Genomic DNA, 20,916 nt, shown 5'->3' on the forward strand with positions numbered 1-20,916 from the left:
AACCTTGACCTAGTTATTACTCGCCCTTTCATCTTGACAGTTTGGCTCTTTGGGTGAAGTGATATAAATCAAATATTTGTATATATGAATTTGGGCAGAACCATAGAGCAGGAAAGCAGGCCTAGAAATAAATATTTGATTTCATGGGTGCTTCTAATTTTAGAATTCTTTTATTGTGTTTTGTGTGTTTGTCATACTATTCGAATATAATATTTCGAGTATCTTGTAGAATATGTTTTAATTGATGGTATTCATGTACAGTCTAGAAAATAACCTTAATTTCAAACTATCGATAGTCTCGATTACGATATACCCATCATACCCTAAAATTCTTACCTTTCTAGCTGAAAGCGTGTTAAAGTAAAAGAAGAAGGTTCCATGAAATTTTCCCAACGAAAAGTTAAAAAACCGAAGAAATAAGGTAAATATGTGGTTATCTTTCTTAGTTTTAGTGAAATCCTTATTCTTATGTAGTGGTAAAATATTTTTTTTTTCGCCATTGTATTTCTAATCAGTATTTTCGAAGAACATTTGATATTGTCACCTGACAAAAATGATTCCAAAGCCGAATATCTGTCAAATTTTAATGTTCATTGCTCTGTGTATCTAATTATATCAGCCCTTGAGCAATACTGTACACTTCATTTATTCCACTATTTACTCATAATTACTCAGTGCATATTTTTTTGTCAGTTTTTGGATAGGACACAATATTATTTCATAATACAAATTTTCTGTTCTTATAACCTAATCCAGTTTGCCTCTCATATGTTTGCCTTAGTGCAAATGTCTTTCCTCAACAAAAACAGTGCTTCTCATGCATTTTCTCAATTTAAAATGCTCTCTCTAGAGCATTTTACAAGAAAGTTTTTGCAAGAAGACTTTCTCGCTCTCTCTTGATCTCTCCCTGCAGAAATAGTGGTTGTTAGAGAGCAAAAGATTATGCAGTTCTTTGTTGTTACTTTTTCACACTTTCAGACAAATTGAGATGGTAGAATGCTCTTTCTGATGTAGTTCTGACTTAAATTTGAGTGTGCTATCACGGAAGATGACTTTCTCCGCCAGTTAATATATGGCCTCAGTTTAAGGTGGTTGTGATAAAACTAATCACCATAAAACCTGAAAAATTATATGAAATTCATGGGGTGTTAATTTTCAGACCTGAATTAAAGTATGAAGTTTGACCCTTTAAATATTAATTTTTTTAATTCATTGGGAATCACATACAGTGTATGTGGTTGTATTTTCCTTGAAATCTACATTGAAAATGTTGCTTCACATCTCTTCTGTTATAATTCATAACAATGACTCATTAGTAATTGTGAAGGATAATGTTATGTATAAAGTAAGATTTTTGGGTTCTCCAGTTTTCTATGTGAAGTAGTTTACGATTTTATTTAGTTAGGCTAGATACCGTAAAATCTTGGTAGGTATCTATGGATGGTGTGTTAGGTGGAATTAGCTACTTTTCAAATTTGTAATTCTTAAACAACCATTCAAAAGATTATACAGTATTTGTAATATAGCCAACATATTTTATCGTATTCTGAAGGTAGCAAACCTAACCCATATGACCATTCTAACACTATCACAGTGTTTCAATTGTAGCTAACCTAACAAACTGTCCATACTATTTGAAAGGTAGCTGTCTTAACCTAACCAACAGTTCATGCTATTTTATAGTATTTTAAATATAGTTAACCTTATCCAACCAACCACCCTCTTAGAGAATTATATAAAACATGTCGAATAGAGGCTTTTTTTATAAGGCTCTTAAGGCTGCTTTTACTTGTTAATTATTTCACAAAGAACATTCTTGAATTCAGACTTTACTTTTTCTTGCCTAATCCCCTATATTCAAATAAAAATTTGGGCCACTCTTCTGAGAGAGTGAATGCAGAGGGCATAACAATTTTTGAACTGGGTTTTATCGCTTATTTAAGAAATATTACATAACCAATATTCTACTGTTAGCTGGGGAGTTTGTTTGTGCTTGCTCCACTTGCTCTTGGCAGGAAGCTGAGAGGAGTGGCACAGATTTGCGATTGAAAAAGGGGGAAAATTGCTAGTTGTAGAAAAAATAATTCTTTTGCAAGTTATTAGGAAACAATAGCATTTAACAGGAAAAAAAAAATCAATTTAGTTTTTAATATTTTTAGAGTTTCAATTAACCCCCACAAGCACCTTAAAATAAATTATGATTTAGTCATATTGCTGTGGTGTATTTTTTATGGCATCTGTTATAAGTTATTTAAGTATGAAATATTTTAATATTTATGATTTAATTCACTTGTTTGTGCAAATTTAATTTTCTTATGTGAATAATTTAGGCTAGTGTTTACTTAAGCCAATGTCATTCTGTTTCAAGTGAAAGCAATACTGAAATCATAGAGAAGGTTGTAAGAAAGTGAGTCAGACTTGTGAGTCATGTATGATTCACCTCATTCTTTGTCCAACCTAAAACTAGATTCCTTTTCTCATTTCTCATTGTTACCTCAATAGCAGAAACACCCGGTAGGTAAATTTTTTAATTAGTGAAAACTTAAGGGAAAGGTTTTAAGTGGGCATAAAAAACACAAATTTTGAGAATTTTAAGTATTATAAAAAAAGATTTTAATCATTCTTTTATACAGCCATCCACCTTTCACTTAAATCACTCATTTTTATTTCACATTTACCTAAACACTTTTTGTTATTCACTCTATACTGAAAATAATCTATTTGGAAACAGGTTAGGACTATTTTATTTTTTTCAACGGGGCATTATTGAGAGGAGAAATCCAACCCAAAACCTGTAAGTTGGCTTATTGGATGCTATCCCTGTTTCTTACACAGTCCATTGCATGCCTGTGAAATAATATTTTTCTTTAATGGTCTTCCAATGATGTCGCACGTCTATCCCTACTAATAATATTATACATTCTAAAGTAAGTTTGTCTGTTTGTCCTTCTTTCACGCAGCAACGGAGCAATGGATCAACATCATTTTTTGCATGTAGATAGTTTATGGGCCAGAGAATGACATAGACTACATATAATTAGACATTCCATCTCTAAGGAAGTGAAAGAGGTAAATTCAGTTTTATAATAAAAAAATTATAGGAGGTAGGTCATAGACACAGTGAGCTTGTGACATATCTCTATGTCTACTACACGGTCATATAGTAAGGTCTGCAACTTCCTATTCTTCTCCTTGGAAAACCCAACCGCTTAGTGAAGCTCGCGGCTGCTAATGAACAGAAGGTGCTAATAACAGTTTAGTTTAGAACTTCGTTAATAGGTGGCTTTACCTTGAATTTGTAACGCTCTTATCATTTGGAGCGTCCATCACGTCTTGACTAGGGTTTACCTGCCTTCCCACAAAATGAAACTGAAGATTGGCGTCCCAGTTTCTATGCAACAAGATTTGGCAATCAATGGGACTTCCAAATCAAAATTTCCCATTTTCCAAGTGTTTGTCCTACAGACTTGAAACTCTGTAGTGATGTTTCTTATTTTATGATGTGTTTAGCCCGGGCAACGCCAAGTACTTCAGCTAGTACTGTATATATAACTATTGGCATATAGAATTCTCTGCTGGTTATTAAGCAGATGATTAAAAAAGATACACCACCTAGCTGTTTCCTGTCATTTATGGTACACGTTGTTTAATGTTTTTAAATACTGAAAACAGGATTAAATATCTTTACACTTTGTTTTATCTTGTTGTATTTGACTCTTTATAGGATTTGGTGCTTCTGGAATAATGATATGAGCCAGTTCTCCACAGTGAACTCAAACCTAAAAATGGTTAATCAAAATGTAAACATGGAACTTTGGATTTGTAGACATAAGCACAATACGTACATCACTTCTGATAAGGAAACAGTAATCCACTGAGATTGGTATTTTATTTGCGGGTTTTAAGGATCGGTCTTCACAATTGGGATCTTGTAATTTTGTCCACATTTGTGCAAATTATACACCTTCTTATGTGTAGCCAGGGTTACAGACATCAAAATGAAATCATTAAAGTGGTGATTTGTATGTCCACTTGATATTTAAAAAATTCTACTTTGCTTATGGCTGTTATTATTTAAGTTACAGTGTTACAGAACAAAAAAAATTGGTTTGATTTATAAATGCCTAGCTAACATATACCAGCTTTGTACACAACCGAATTGCTTAGAATATGCTGCACATCCAAACATATCTTAAGTAAGCAGTTCATCTGCAAAAATTTTTATCATTTAAATTGGGTTAGTTACCTAATAAACACATTCAAATGTGTAAATTACAACTCAGATTGTGCAGTGTTTTTTTATTTATAGAATTTATTTGTCATATACCAACTTCGTTGAATCACAAATGAGTTCTTATTAACTAATCTTGTTTTTTCAGGTGATACAGTAAAGCTGTTCACAGGCCTTAAGAGTTTTTATGTCAAACTCGTATCTTTGTCTCAGGCATTTCAATTTAGCTGTCTGGCTGTAATACCAACTCATATTCCCAACCCTTTATAAATTATTTTGTTATTGATCATGGTTAAGTACTACATGACAAGTAAAATGCAATTAATCAGGACCAATATTTTGTGTATATAAGGTGGTATATTTTGCTTTCGAAACCTAGTAAGATCTAACTTTAAATTGTCTAGCATAAAGGTGCTTTTAGTGAAGTTTGTGTTATTCACAGGTGCAGTCAAAAATCTGTGTGTTTAATTTATTTTTTATTTTTTCCATGTTGATATCCCTCAGAAAAGAAATATTTTTTCACTTGAACTTTGACAAAAATCTACTTTTTACCTCTTTTTTTTGTTCAAATTATACAGCATGTAAATTTGGCTTCATTCCTTGCAACAATGCCCAACTATCCAAAACTAATTTTTAGTGCACTACACTAAAGTTTAAAATTATTTGGGAAGTATTTATGAGAAAAAAAAAGTAAGTGATCAATGATAACAGTATAGTACAGACATTAAAAGTGACAAAAAAATCACTCAAATTTTTGTTTTGTCAGTTTGTTTTGTGTTCCTTGTATTTAAAGTCTGTACAAGGACCGTCACGAAAAACTAGGGTCTGGGGCAAAAATAAAACTTATAAGGCCTTCACTTTATTGGGTACTTAGTGTACAGTTTTTAAAGTCCCATAATTAATATAATATCTAAAGACAGTAAACTTACCATGGCCATAACTGAAAACAAAATCTGTATCGTTTAGCTTGTAAAGTCTCCGATGAATTCTATAATTGAGACACTAGTAAAGTTTACGATTAATTCTATAATCCAGACACTTGTAATTCTCGCCCTGGTCGGGGTGGACTCTGGCAGCCAAAAAATAAAAATCCCAAACCTTCACCATTCCCTTCTGTGGCCCTGGTCTGAGCTCTTGCTGCATAATTAAAATTATTTAGGACATCTTAATGTTTTTGAACTCCAATTTTGAATCAGGTTTGCCGTATTAAAAATCCTGCTCAATTATTTTTCAAGTATAGCTCCCTAATTCTTGAATTGTGTGCAATTATTCTATGCAATGTGATTCCAAGGGACAGGCGAGCCAGATTGGAAACGGATATTAAGGACGGCGAACCTTGCTCGACATAGGAGTTCAAAGGGTTTCAAAGGAACGTGTACGTTGATTGGGCTGGAGGGTGACGGAGTGTGGTGTGCTCGCAGATGTCTGGTCCGACGCACAAGTACCGCTACAAGAACGTGGGGCTGGACTCCCAGGAGCTGCGCCGGAGGCGGGAGGAGGAGGGGGTGCAGCTGCGCAAGCAGAAGCGGGAGCAGCAGCTGTTCAAGAGGCGCAACGTCCCCATCCCCACCTCCCCGGACGAGGATGGCACCATGCAGGTGCGTCGGGGGCCGGTAGCACGTGGCGTCGAGGAAGAGGGTTCCCTTCTCGGCACATCGCGTTTTAAGAGCGAATGGCCCGCGTGAATGACCTTAGAGAGTGTTGACAGTTTCTTGCGAACTCTTGTTTGACGTTTTGTCCAACATGTTCCGAGAAGATTTTAAAAAATTAAAAAAACCTCCCGTGTGCGTATGCAATGCAACATTGGCTAACTGCAAACAGAAATTAATTTAATGGTCGGTAGAATAGTACAGGTTAAGCATCCATTGGTAGGGACAAGATTATATGGTGAATTGTGATAAAATCTTGTCTCTATCTAAGTATATTTTGAGAACTTGCTTGCATCACGGATGCTCAGGTACGAAACCGAGTGGATCCGAACTGAAATTTTTCTCAGGACATTTCCGTGATTTCGTTTTTTCTTGATGTTGATTCGCTGGGTGGTCAGGTATGTTTGTCCGTGGTATCAGGCAATTGAAACCTTAAATGTAGAAAATATGCTAAAGAAGCAAATTTTTTCCCCTAAATCTAATAAAGCTGTGTTGCATTGGCCAATAGAGGGGAGTGTGGTCTGATTACGAGTCTACCAACAATGTGATATATAAGTTTGATTTCCGGCAAGCTCAAACCATGGCCAATGTGTAGGAGGTTGTTGGCAAGAATCAATCAATGCGTTTTCGTCCCTTGTTAATTAGCTATTACTGTTTAATCTCATTTGTTTCGTAATGCCCTAGATGTTGGCGAAACAGTTTACCCTAAAGCCCACCGCATACGGTACAATATTTTCTACTAGTTTGCTTACTGGTTTCTATACTGTGTAGGCTACAAGCTGAAACACTAGGTGCGCTACATGTTTCTGCTGCACACGATTCTAGCTGCCTTACTAGTTTTGTTAAGAGAATATTCTCCACAACAAATTTTTATTATGATAATTCACAAATTTTTTACTGCGTACAAACAAGGCTCTTCTTTGTATGCACATATTAAAATGAGGAGTTGGTCACTATTCCACTTCTTTCCGTCCATGTTTATCACGACATGCGCGCCTGAAAGTGTGAACAACCCCTCGTGCTGTTTCCGTGAGTTCTGATTGGCCACTCCTTAAATATCGGAACACACCAAGCAACGAAAATAGGACGCAGTCTATCACGCTAAACCAGTAGCCCAGCTCGTGCAGCTACTAGTATCCAGTTTGAATTCGAGTGAAGAAACTAGTAGTGGAGCCAGTACGACTCCTAGCTTACGATATCGTAAGGAATGTTGTACCGTGTGCGGCGGGCTTAACTCGCCAGTGGAGTAAGTTGCGATGGTGTGGACTGGTTGTTTCCAGGAGGAGGTAGTGTCCCTGAGCAACTCCACGCCGGGCATCACGGGGACCATGGTGCAGGCGCTCTACTCCTCCAGCGTGGACGAACAGCTGGCGGCCACCCAGAAGTTCCGCAAGCTGCTGTCGCGGGAGCCCAATCCGCCCATCGACGAGGTGATCCAGACCGGCATCGTGCCCCGCTTCGTCGAGTTCCTGCAGAACAACACCAACTGCACCCTCCAGGTGAGCACTTCATCGTCCGGGACGCAGCACTGGCGGACAGTAGCCTCCACCGTTCACTTCCGGTGGGAACATTTCAGGTTCGCTTAAAACCCTTTGTTTTGTAGTGGTATTTCCACGATACCACTTTGAAAAAATGTTACTATTCGCAATGTTTCAGTGGTATTGCCGAAATACCTCGCGTGAGTGAGCCTTGTGCTGCTATCTGGCGATCCTATCAAGAATAAAGCAACATTGGCTGCTTTAATTTTTCCTTCCACCACGTCTGCTAAAAGTTACGCAATAGGATTCTAATTTATTTTTAATATATTTCTGTGTGCCTCAAAGGGTTAAAATCTCAAATTAAACATCAGAATAGACACCAATTAATTTATACATAAAATAAGGCTCACGAAAAAACAGGGGTCGGCCCTAAATCGTTCACAAAGAAAAATCCAAGAAGAATGTAACATACGAAAATTGGGTAACTATACAGTAAATTTTCATATGTGCTAATTTTTTTCATCAACAACAAATCGGGAGAAAAAAAAATGTAAACAGAATAACCAACTTATCAGAAAAGAGTGATGCATTACTACCAACTGCCTACAAGTAAAAAAAAAAAGTGGAGCACAAGTTATTGGCTGTGTTAGCTAAGGAAATGCACCCTATGAATATCTATTTCTCATGTTGATAGCTTGTTTATGCATCAAAATATTTTCATTCTTAAAGGTAAAGTTAATGTCAATTGCATGGTTAGACGCGTTGCGCAGAATAGAATTTTACATTTAACTTGTTCGTAAGATTTACAATTATCCACCTGTTATTCATGATTGGCTAAAAATAGGTAACACATCTGCATCTCAGGTTCTAATATCAAAAAAAGAAAATTCTAATAGTAATTACAACAGACAAATAATGTGCATCAGCATGCATGATTGTTGTGGTGAAGTATGTACAGTACAACCCGGTTATAACATTCCCGTTTTTAAGATTTTCCCGCCTATAACACCATAATTTCATGGTCCCGTCATTTCTCCATTTATCACAATGCTTTAATTTCCCGCCTGTAACAATATTAAAATTTCTACATTCCCGCCTTTAACGTTCAAATTTGCTTTGATAACTGCCACAATTTGCAGTATCCCTTCCTTCAAAGTCATAATTTAGAGCGAAACCATAGCTAGAAAATACAGCACGCCTATACAAACATCAGATGTTTACATTTGTGTAGTTCACCATAGACGTGGTACACACGCACTCCACAACTTGCACCGGATTGACTATCAATATGGCGTCCTGTTCGCGCTTGTTAGCCTATGACTTGTTCCTTTATACTTATGATGCACATTTTGTGCACTGATACATGGTCGGAAACAGTGCTACTGTAGTCTATGGTGGTGGTTTTTGTTTCAAATGTTTAACCCCTTGAGATGGTTAACTGTTCTATGGATATATTCACGGATTTTGTTTGTGGTTAACCTTTACCGTAATTATTTTTTATTTTTTACTTATTGTAGTGACGGTCGTATTTAATTAAAATACGCCGTATTGAAATTTTATTCAGGTTTTTGTACGGCTATGATGGCCGATAAATATAAGCGAAAATATATTCTGTAGCTGAAAAAATTCAGTTTATTAACCAAGTGGACAAGAACCCCAACAAAATGCGTGTTGTGATTGCAAAAGAGTTGAATATTTCTGTTTCAACTTTGAACTGTATCGTACAAAACATTTTTTTTTCTTTAGCATATTATTAGGTATTATATATAAATAAAATTAACCAATTTTCCACTCTATTGCTGTACTTAGTGTATTACTCCTGTATTTTGTGTTGTTTTACCTATACTTTTTAATTTAATCAATCCACGCGTAATTTTTACAAAGTGAAGATGATTTCCTGCTTATAACATTTTCCTGCTTATAACATTTTTTTATGTTGGTCCCTTGGAGAATGTTATAACAGGGTTGTACTGTATAAAAACGAGTTCGTGATAGTGATTCTGTGTAGAAGAAAAATAACATTATTTTTGGTGGAGAATACATCCTAAAGTGGGGATTGGCCTTCATTCACATTAATATGGTAACCTTGCCAAAATTTGCCATCAAAAAATGAAAGAATTTTTTTTTCCTTTGCCTATATCTTGTATCATCACTTAGTAACCAAATGAAAAAGGAAGAAAAATGTAATATTTTTTATTATAGTTTATCGTTGGATCATAATTTATCTTCTATTGATCTGTGTTTGTGGTGCTTTGCCCCAGTTTCAGTAACGTTCGAAATGGCACTGCATGAACTGGTACTCGGCGGAAGAAGGCCTGAGCATCTCGTGTGCGCGTGCGTGTGTGTGCCCCCCAGTTCGAGGCGGCGTGGGCGCTGACGAACATAGCGTCCGGCACGTCGCTGCAGACGCGCATGGTGATAGAGGCGGGCGCCGTGCCCATCTTCATCCAGCTGCTGGGCTCGGAGTTCGAGGACGTGCAGGAGCAGGCGGTGTGGGCGCTGGGCAACATCGCGGGCGACTCCCCCGAGTGCCGGGACCACGTGCTCAACTCAGGCATCCTCGTGCCGCTGCTGCAGTGAGTGTTTGCGCCCCGCGACGCGTCTCGTCGAGTACCCGACAGGTCCTCCCCCGTAAAAATTTGTATTTTAAGGTGTAAAATAGTGCTATTTGAGCAGTTTTCGGTACTTAACTTTAAATATTGTAATGTTAAAAATATTATTAATTTTTTAATAAAAAAATTGTTTGAGTGATGAAGTGAGAAATTAATTAAAGATATTTTAATCAATCCAAGTGCCTTGTCCACTCAAAATCATAAATCATGCTCGAAGCTCGACAATACAAAAAAAAAATGGTTGGGTTTTCGGCAGAACTGGCCTATTCCTGGAAACAATTGGCTTTAGCTTGAAGAGTTACCCAATCACCACCTGAAAATTGTCATGAAGTCATCACGAATGGTAGAAAAGCGCGGGCGCGCTGTAATAAGAGGATAAGTAAAAAAATGTTGGCAAAAAATGTTTTTTTTTTATATGGTATAGAATAAAGGAGAACGAGCTCTGCAAATTGGTCCGAACGGGTTAAGTCTAGCACCCTTGCGTGTTATTCTATGGCGCGCTGAACTTTTGGATTGATTAATTATTACTGATATTGCACACTCGGAAGGAACTTTAAATGTTTGATATCTCAATTTAAGTAATTTTGACATATCCCCTTTTTTTTTCCCGCACACAAAGTTTGGAAATTGTAGAATTGGTCACTGAAATCCCCTAATATTGCTGACTGTATTAAAGTTCACCAAAATAACAAGAAAATTAATTAAGCAATTTTTTTTTTGTTTTGTTGAATGTAAAATGTGTTGTTTTTACTTGAAACTTTTGTCACCTTTAAATTAATGGTTATAATCTTTGATGTAATGTTTTGTTTAAAAATTAATGTGTACTAAATCCCACATTTCAAAATAGGCAAAAATATGTTCTTTTTTTTGTTTGGCAATACTAAATGTCATGTATTAACTATGTATGAATCAGTTTCGCTGATTTTCAGTGATCAGTTTCCCTGATTTTGTTTTCCTTAAACTAAGAAGACACTCTTGATATTAGAAAATTGGTTGTCTCCAAGGCACAAGGCACACATTAATCAAATTTTTTTTTTAAACCATTGTAGAATTAAGAGTTTAAAATACCATTAATACACCTGTTACAGACATGCTTCAAAAAATGTCTTTTTGAAACTTATTCCATACAGAAAAATATTTAATGCAATCTGTTCTTACTTCAGTATTCCATTTAATAATGTGGTATCTTTTAAGGGAAAGATAAATATCTGTAATGCTTATTATTGTGGCTTGAAAACTGCTGAATGTAAGACGCTGTCACACGGCTCATGTCTTTCCCTCCTCGAGCCTGAGAACACCAGGAATGGAATTCGCACCTGCTAGTTTCTCCTCCCCCTGCAGGTTGCTGAGCAAGTCGGCGAAGCTGTCCATGATCAGGAACGCGGTGTGGGCGCTGTCGAACCTCTGCCGCGGGAAGAACCCGCCGCCCGTGTTCTCGAAGGTGTCCCCCTGCCTGCCCGTGCTGTCGCGCCTGCTGTTCCACGCCGACGGCGACGTGCTGGCGGACGCCTGCTGGGCCCTGTCGTACCTGTCGGACGGCCCCAACGACAAGATCCAGGCGGTCATCGACGCCGGGGTCTGCAGGCGTCTGGTCGAGCTGCTGATGTGAGTGCGTCGCCCCGCGTCGTTGACCGCCCAGCAACCCGAATCCCGCGCGCACCGGGAATAATAGGGCCACGTCTCAAAAAAAAAAACTTAAAATTTTTACAGGAGGGTGAATGATTGAAAGTTTGATCTCAGCTTCGGCAATCGGCAAGTGCGTAATGTCGGCACTGTTTCTGTGGCGCAAGTCGAAATATGGCCGCGGTGTATTCCAACCCACCCTCAGCTGTACGAATAATAAGGCCGCATGTCAACATGTGGCTGTGTTATTCTGATTTCTGTTTTACAAATTTTGAAATGTAATATTGGACATATCTCATCTCAAGTGAATATTTGTTGTACTACATATATGGCCTTGTTGTACCGAATAGATGTAGCCATAGACATTACAAATATACAAAAATGTAAAAAAAAAATTATTTTTTTTTGAGATGTGGCTCTATTATTCTCGGTGTACGAAATATAGCGTAACGTAGATAATTGTGCAAATTTTTTTAAAAAAAAGTTACAATGAAAGTAGTAGATGCAAGTCGGATTTAATCATGAACTCTACGGACGCTATCCTATTACAAGCCATAAATTAATGTTTTTCGATTTTGAAAGCTACATGTTTATTTATTAAACATGTAAAAAATCCCCTGTATTCGCAAAATTAGTGATTAAAATGGCTTATTTGCATGTATAAACCCCAGCTATACACACACGTTCATTATGAACGGCAGCCACAACATGTGTTGTATTTTGTTGGGCTTCGGACCCGTTTGCGCACCCCTAGGAGCGTTTAACGTGATGTTAGCGGGGAGCTCGGGGGGAGAGTTGTCGGGGCGTGGTGGCGGGCTTGCCGCAGGCACAACCAGCACAACGTGATATCGGCGGCGCTGCGGGCGGTTGGCAACATCGTGACGGGCGATGACGTGCAGACGCAGGTGGTGCTGAACTGCTCCGCGCTGCCGTGCCTGCTGCACCTGCTGGCCAACCCCAAGGAGACTATCCGCAAGGAGGCGTGCTGGACCATCTCCAACATCACCGCCGGCAACCGCCAGCAGATCCAGGTGCAGATACAGTGTAGTCTACACACGAGGCCAAAGACTAGGACAAAAGTATTATAAAAACAGAATAATACCTATACCTATATATTAGAGGTGGGACGATACCGATAACCGATTGTTTACCATCGAACGGTACCTCTCCCTTGTTCTAAAGTTGAATCCATGCTTCCACCGGAGGACCACGCAAGTAATTGCGACTGATATATGCCCACGGAATTGTCCATACACACGTCACCGCACCAGCCTACATCCCACAACACGTATTGTGTGCACGGCACACCCATTGTTCCCGGTAATCTTCAACCAACCATCGAAGTTACTCCAAAGTTCCGCACATAACGAACTCTCTAAAAACACGAACCGAACAGACAGAAAATGGCGCCTGGTAACGGTATTCTTCCACAGTCAGTGTCACCAACAACTCAAAAGTTAAATTACCTCCTAACATCATTTATAGACTAGTTTATACGAAACACCGATACTTAATATCGGCCAATATTAACGTATCGGAATCGTTCGGACCAATACTTTTTTTTGCCGATACAAGGCGCCGATACAGTCACAAAATTTTGTATTTATTTGCACCCATTGTGATAGAAAACGTTTCATAAATCGGCTGTCCATATAAAACCGCGCAGGATTTAAAACAATAAATTTTATACTCGGGAAACCACGTCTTTTTAACATAAAGCGCCGCCAAGTATTTTCTAACCTAGGCCTACACACAAACCCGTCACTTGTTCAGCGATATCGCACGACGCACGTAAGTAAAAACGATCGATGGCTGCGCAGTCATCATTTCGCATGCGAGAGTGACGTTTGCGATTGTCTTGAAGCAAGATCGATACAATGTCACTATTGTTGTTAGCGATACCTTTGTATGTTTACTATTTCCGTGATTCTGTCGAACAGCATTATTTTCTTTCCTGTTTATTTGTATTTTACATGGTGCTGCTTTCTTCAACAAAATATAATATTACAGAAATGAATCGCAAGAGTGACGTATGGAGTTTCTTTTCTGTTAGTAAAAGTAATGACCAAAAGGCTTTGTGCAATATTTGTCACTGCCACGTTTCTCGTGGTGGAAAGGACACGCGATCTTACACTTCTACTAATTTGAAGCGTCACATGGAAAGATCGCATCCATCTGTAAATAATAAATTACTGAAGTCGGATGTTCCGCAGGTGTCTGCATCGCTGTCGTTGTCTGAAACTGCTGCGACATCGTTTGTTGAAACTGCAGCAACATCGTCTGAATGTAGGCATACAGTGGCATCATCAGCCAAAAAATTTTTTCTGCATAATGGTCGCACCCCTACTTTTCAAACTTTATTTTAGAATAAAATGTGAGATGATTATGCGAGCAAACACTGTAATTTACTGCACTATATTTGCATAAATTCCACAAAAGAATGTAAAAATAACATTCTTTGTTGAATTTATGCAGATGTATGTGGTGATCGAAAAAATATTTTTTCTCATATAGTTGTATAAAAGGTTTTTCAGTTGCAATTCTGTTAAGAAGTAACCTTTCATTAATTTTTTTTTTTTGTATAAGTTTGTGCCTTTAATTGTATCTTCAAATTCAATATTTCTAGATTGCTTTTAGCCAAGAAAAGTTTTTATTATACAGAGTGTATATTAGCATATCTCCTCAGGAATGTTCTGTTTGCGATTGCCTGTACATGATGAGGGTGTGTGTTTGTTCGTTCAGGCGGTAATAGATGCTAATATCTTCCCCGTCATCATTGACATCCTGGGGCGAGCGGAGTTCAAGACGAGAAAAGAAGCAGCGTGGGCCATAACAAACGCAACATCAGGAGGCACAGCAGAGCAGATACGATATCTTGTTGATCAGGTGAGTTAATTATAATAATTTACGCAAAGTAATAGTTTGTGCGTATACATACATGTAATTTTTTTTTTTTTGCTTTTATTATAATTTGCAATTTTCAAAAAAAGTATGAAGTGTATTGTTAAGAAGATAAGCAGTTACCAATTGCCTGGCAATATATTTTATAGGGCCAGAAACAGGAGTGTTAAAAGTACTGTGCCTTTGGCAGGATCAACATGGATGAGCTGATGCTATCTCCTTACACAAGAGATGCATATTCTGTTTAACCATTTTAAAAAATGTTTAATATTTAATGACTTCTTGTTGTAAACTTTATATTTCTGTATGTTAACTGAAGGTGGGAGTAGCTAATGCATTCATGTTTTCTGGTTTCTTTATTTTCGACTGGCAAAGAGGAATGACGTTAATACTTTAATTACCCCTTACAACTGGTTTTGGTATGACATAAGCATTTAAGTAATTTCCCAAATTTTAAAGATCAAATGGTTCCTGAGTCTAAGTTCAAATTAGCAGGTCAATTTAGTTTTGGTTTACACACATTTTTCCAAGTAAAATTCCAATTTTTGGAAAGGTTTGTTTTTTGTTGTTGTTGTGGAAGTTATACTTCTTTATGCACATCATGAAAAAAACGATGAGAGTGAATTTTTACGATGTGCATGAACTACGCAAAAATATTTTTACTGGATGGAGAAAAAAAAAGCTACTTACGAATAAAAATTATATATGTGATTTTTATTCTAATACTGTAGTAATTTATATTGAATACCGATCCGTATAGTTAATAATTATTTATTTGTTGTGAATGTGAGTGATAGAAATTGTGCTTATGAACTTCATTCGAATGACAAAAGTATTGGTGTTTGAAGATCGCGCAGGCCTGCTGCTCCCTAGTTGTCTCGCGCGGGCTCGAGCCGCTGACGGCGGAGGAGTGACGGTGCCGGCTGGTGTTTCAGGGCTGCATCCCGCCCATGTGCGACCTGCTGACGGTGATGGACGCCAAGATAGTGCAGGTGGCCCTCAACGGGCTGGAGAACATCCTGAGGCTAGGCGACCAGGACGCCAAGGCCCACGGCTGCGTCAACCCGTACGCCGTGCTCATCGAGGAGTGCTTCGGTGAGTCGACGAGGGGCGGGGAATACCGAGACAACACCGGATCGCAAGTTGCACCTTGGTATAAGGTAGCATTTAACGGAAAACTAATTCAGATCGTTAAAAAAAAAAGTTTTAATGTTTAAATTTCAAGGAATGTCGTTAATTCGGACAAAAAATTTGTGCCAATGTGCGTGGATCAGAAGAAAAAAAATTAATTTAGTTTTATTATACGTCCGTTATCGAATCACTTTTAAACCACAAATGCTCGCTAATTTATTTTTATTGTTCTGGATGTTTTTGTTTTAGACCATTTTATTTTAAATTATTTTATCTTGAAAAATGCTGCACTATTGTTGTAGCATAATGATTACGAAGCAGCTTTTATAAAAAATATAAAAATAGTAACATTGAATTCTTCTGTTTTAAAAAAAAATTGGGTTAATAATAAAATCATTAAATTTTGTCTCCTAACATAGATAGTGTAAAACGGTTTGAACAATTTGTGGGAGGAATACCATTTTGGGAGATACCCACCTCCCTGTGCTGGCTACAGTCAGTCAGGACAGAACCCACGACTTCTCGTAAGTTCAGTGAGCCATTGTAACTGAAGGGACTGGGATTGTGGATGATTTGGAATAGCTGCTCGTTAACCCTTATCTTTGGCCATACGGAAGTCACTGTAAAATTGCAAATGCTAGGGCGTAAGATTTTTTTTTTTTTTTTTTATGGCAAAGTACAGCATTCGAATACTTCACAAAGAAGATTGATTCATGACCTCGAATGATGTGTTTGTATGTCCGTGAAGTACCGTAGCATCGAACTTAAAATTTGCAGTAGTATTCAGTGAAAAAAGGCGTCCTTAGTTTTATTTAAAACTTGCGTAGAAGTTAACAGTGCTGGAGTCTCGTGAATAAAAGTTAAGGTGGTTAAAGCTGAAGAGGTAAAACAGAACGGTAAAATGCATTTTTCTTTAGGGACTAACCGGGGGAAAAATAGCATTTAAAAGTAAAGTTGTTGTAAACTGAATTACATTATTTCGGGCGATTAAGGTGTACAAGCCGTGCTTTCAGAGCCTTTCATTCGGGCCGATCATTTTTTTCCGAGCAGTTTGCCTGAGAACCAGCTCTCTCTTGTGGTGGCAGGCCTGGACAAGATCGAGTTCCTGCAGTCGCACGAGAACACGGAGATCTACCAGAAGGCGTTCGACATCATCGAGCGCTACTTCGGCAGCGAGGAGGAAGACTCGCAGGTGGCCCCCTCGGTCGACCAGGAGACGCAGCAGTTCCAGTTCAGCGCCGAGCACGGCCTCCCGCGCGGGGGCTTCCAGTTCTGAGGGGGCCGTGCCAGGTCGGTCCGGTGCCCCGGCCCCCGGCCGGAGAGCAGCGTCGCTGTTGTTTCTCGTGCGTGCCATTGGTTTCGAGGGGCTGTCCTCACGCAAGCATAACAAAAATTTGGCAATGTGCCGTCATCTCATTCCGAACGTAATCTGAAAGAATGGCAAATGATGCGCATTGATGTTCGAAATAATTTTTTTTACGATCTTTGCACGCGGTGGAAATGGTTAAACAAATGCTGCAGCGTGTAAGGGTCGTAATCGTTGGTTCTCAGTTTTCTTTCTTAGAATTTCGGACATTCTGTTTGGACGTGCGCGATGACTCGACACAAGTTCAACCGACTTGTCGAGTGAAACGTAGAAGGTACAACGTAACTAACGTCCTCGGCTAAATCAAATATTGCACCTAAATATATAGTTAAGTATGTGTCGTATGTGTTCTCCATAATGTCAGTTTTTTTTTCTTTTTAAGGCTTTTTGATAGTTAGGTAATTTGGGACAATTTCCACATTTTTGTTGATTGTTATACGTGTGGGTTTCGTTAGATGTTAAACTGACATTTTGAATGTTTACAGGAGATTTTTGGGTTTCTGATGGAACCATCATAAAGATGCATACTTAACAGTTTTTGTTACCTTCCTCAATGGATACGATCTTGATAACCATTTTTGTGTGTGCTAATTGTGGTGCGCTGAATAACACAGCTACCTACCATGTGCTTAATATGTGGTACTAATTTTGTCAACGGTAATGTTCAGCATGGAAGCAAAATAAGCTGTGGCTTCATGCTTCTCAAGTTTTTGACATGCTTTAGAAGAAGTTGTAACGTCCAAAATGGCATGTACGTATTGTTAATAATGCTGTATTATACTTCAAAGATATCTATGGCGTACACTATTGGCTGATTTGTTCCACAGTTTCGGGTGTGTTCGTAGTTTTATGCATGGGTTCAGGCAGTAGACCGGACAACTACAGCACAAGACGACAAAGCGTTCACGATTACGCTAGACTTATCACTGGTGCTTTTTACCTGTTTTACCTCAAGTAGATTGTTTGCTAAAGCAATCTGTTACTTAAGTTCCATGAGACCCACTCATTCTGATGAAAAAGAACTCTAAGTGACCCTTAAATTAAGTGTAGAATCAGTAATCACAAAATGTTATTTTTGTAAAATATATTTTCTCCCTCTCTGATTAATGCTTGTGAGAATTAAAGGGTGGACACATTTTGGGTGAATTGTTACTGTCTGTATTTCAGACATGTTTTAAACATTTAAACTGACATGTACATAAAGTGTATTGTCTGTTCTTTCTTTATAAAAACTACATGCAATTAATCAGAAGAAGTAAAGGTGTCTCACTAAAACCATAGAGGCCAAAAGTTAAGTTTTAATGTTAATAACATAATTGTACTTAAAAAATTATATTTTCCAAAAAAAAAAAATTGTACGTAAAGAATGTGATGTGTGTTTCAGTATTGGTAAATTCATTATGAAATGCCAGTGAACAAAATTAATTGTTAGTTACTAATTTTATAATTAAAAGGTTGTTAATAAAATGATTTACATGTCATTAAAAATGTATGGTGTTACATATTAAGATTTGTTAGAAAACTTCCTTGTACATATTGGTGGAGATCTGGCAAACACTAGCCATGTACACATTATTTGATGTCAAAACACAAAAAAAAAATTGGATTCTTGGGAGAAGTGTAGGTTACCACAGTATTATTTTCATTACATTACAAATTTAGATAATGTTTGGTTTGAAAGACTATTTTATAATTTATAAAAAGAGAATACTTGTCGTTTTCTATTTCTGTATAATTTCAGGGCCCTGTAATTATTAAAAGTTAAGAATTTGGAAAATAGTGAGCAGAAGTAATGTAGCATATAAATTATTTGATATTAATTTAAAAATTTAATTACATTACAAATTTAGATAATGTTTGGTTTGAAGGACTATTTTATAATTTATAAAAAGAGAATACTTGTCATTTTCTATTTCTGTATAATTTCAGCGCCCTGTGTTTACTAAAAGTTAAGAATTTGGAAAATAGTGAGCAGATGTAATGTAGTATATAAATTATTTGATATTAATTTGAAAATATGGTTTTAATACCAGGATAAATACTGTACTATATTTCAAATCAAAATAACTTTAGTGTGCTGGTGTAGAAAAAACAAAAAAAAATTGTATTTGGAATGTTATTGTTACCTAATTAACTTTCTCATTAATTTTAATTCTGTGCAGTTGTACAACCAATGATATTTGGTGAACTTTTTATATTTATTTTTTATTGATAGTTATTTTTTTTTTGTAGGTACAGCTTAAATTAAGTAGGAATTTACCCTTTAGTTCAAAATTGTTTTTCTAGAAATATTTTGCTCTCAAAGTCTTTCAGATTTAAAAGTCTGTGGAAGCCGACCACTATTCCAAGAAAATTCCATTACAAACTCAATTGTATGTCATTGCTCCTCATATGATAAACCTGCATACCAATTTTTACCTTTGTTCTCATTGTTAATTTGTATTTGAGCTTTGAACAGTGTCTGCAATTTTTTCATTGGCTGTGTATTGATACATAAATAGAAAGTATGATGCCAGCGTAGATTCCACCAGCTTAAGGCAATAATGACTGGAAAAATTTTAATCAGCATACCTCTCTTCCTCTGGCTTTGTATAAACTTTTAGAATAGATTCACGGAAATTATTGTATTATTTAAATTCTGCCATGTGTGTTTTGATAGATATCTTATTTTTTATTGTTTTGGAAATCCTGTGAATGTGTAGCAGGATAATAGGAAGAGAAAAAAAATAGAAGTAAATATTAAGTTCCTTTTGTGCAAGATGTGTGTGTTGCACGAAATTTTAAACGGGATCAATATTTGGTTTGAAAACCGCAAGGTAAAAAATAACTATTACACAGTAGCACCAGTTACCATGGTAATTAGACTGAGATGAGAGACTTAAAGTTACTCAACTGAAGACTTGTACTTGATAAACTGTGGTGCTTTCATGCAGGTATTTTTTTTTTTTTAAACTGTTTTGTAAATAGGAGTGCGGAGGGATTTGAAAGTACCTGACTGGACTTGGTGACGCGACGCGCTGACGACGCCCCGAGGGGAAAGTGCGACAGCCTGCCCCCCTCCCCACGCATATTGATTTACACGTGGGGGTACCATTCGTAGCATCTAAATAAATTAATCTGTGATACTTGTGGCGTGTTTTTTTGAAAAGAGCATATCGCAGGTGGACTGTTGGGAGTATATGCTGCCTCGTTTATTTTTTAAGATCTCCGATTTCCACCCCCCCTCCCTCTTGTATTCTGCAGGGATGTGGAATGTGTATCCGAGAAGTGTTGTGAATGTAACAAACCTTGGGGGTTGCCCCACGGCAGACATGGCGTATAGCTAGTCGTGGGCTCCACCTCATGTTCGAAAACAATTTTTACCAGAACGAACTTTATTATTTGTACCTCAGAAAATGAATGAATTACTTATTTCTGGCTGTAATGTTGGTCAGAGTTATAAGTTGTAACATTTAGATCCAAGTGTAAACGAAATTTACTGAAATAAATATATCTCTATCTATGACCGCAGTTTTATTTATCACTTGCTTTCATCCAGTGGCAGTCACAAGGGTGTTGCTTACACTTGACCACGCCTTGTGCAATTCGGTCCCTTTGAAAACTGCATGTACCACACCTTTTCAACATATTATACTTAAGAACAAGTGGCTCCCTTTTTTGACGTGATAACGTCTTATAAATCGATGAATGCCGGCTGCATGCGCGAAAAAGCACGACTCATTGTCACATTCCGCCTGAGCCGAGCGTGCAAGAACCAGCCAACCACTGTGCGAGAAAATCTTCTATAATATCAAACAGGTTAAGGCGAGCTTTTTAAAAGCAGCAATTTAAAAAATTTGAATTATGTGTCCAATTTCATAATTTCAAATTAACAATGTATTGATATTGATTTGAGTTTATTTCTATAACTAATTGTTTGTGATTA

General features: G+C 37.4%; 1 protein-coding gene across 1 annotated transcript; it reads left to right on the forward strand.

Annotated features, from left to right (window-relative positions):
• Positions 1-52: 52 nt before the first annotated feature.
• Positions 53-20,493, forward strand: LOC134539708 (importin subunit alpha-7). Its single transcript, XM_063381930.1, has 9 exons — positions 53-421; positions 5,653-5,829; positions 7,161-7,379; positions 9,714-9,934; positions 11,312-11,575; positions 12,420-12,624; positions 14,336-14,479; positions 15,430-15,589; positions 16,711-20,493. Exons 2-9 carry the CDS (start codon positions 5,653-5,655, stop codon positions 16,899-16,901), a joined length of 1,581 nt encoding a protein of 526 aa, XP_063238000.1. The 5' UTR covers positions 53-421; the 3' UTR covers positions 16,902-20,493.
• The last annotated feature ends 423 nt before the right edge of the window (positions 20,494-20,916 follow it).

The sequence above is a fragment of the Bacillus rossius genome, chromosome 15, assembly GCF_032445375.1.
Source record: "Bacillus rossius redtenbacheri isolate Brsri chromosome 15, Brsri_v3, whole genome shotgun sequence".
Lineage (NCBI taxonomy): Eukaryota > Metazoa > Arthropoda > Insecta > Phasmatodea > Bacillidae > Bacillus > Bacillus rossius.

What these genes read in the sequence shown, in the direction of transcription:
- LOC134539708 (XM_063381930.1), top strand. Translation starts at nt 5,653, where the DNA reads ATGTCTGGTCCGACGCACAAGTACCGCTACAAGAACGTGGGGCTGGAC. An exon ending in ACACCAACTGCACCCTCCAG is followed by an intron (nt 7,380 to 9,713) that starts GTGAGCACTTCA and finishes TGTGCCCCCCAG; the next exon opens with TTCGAGGCGGCGTGGGCGCT. An exon ending in TACGATATCTTGTTGATCAG is followed by an intron (nt 14,480 to 15,429) that starts GTGAGTTAATTA and finishes CTGGTGTTTCAG; the next exon opens with GGCTGCATCCCGCCCATGTG.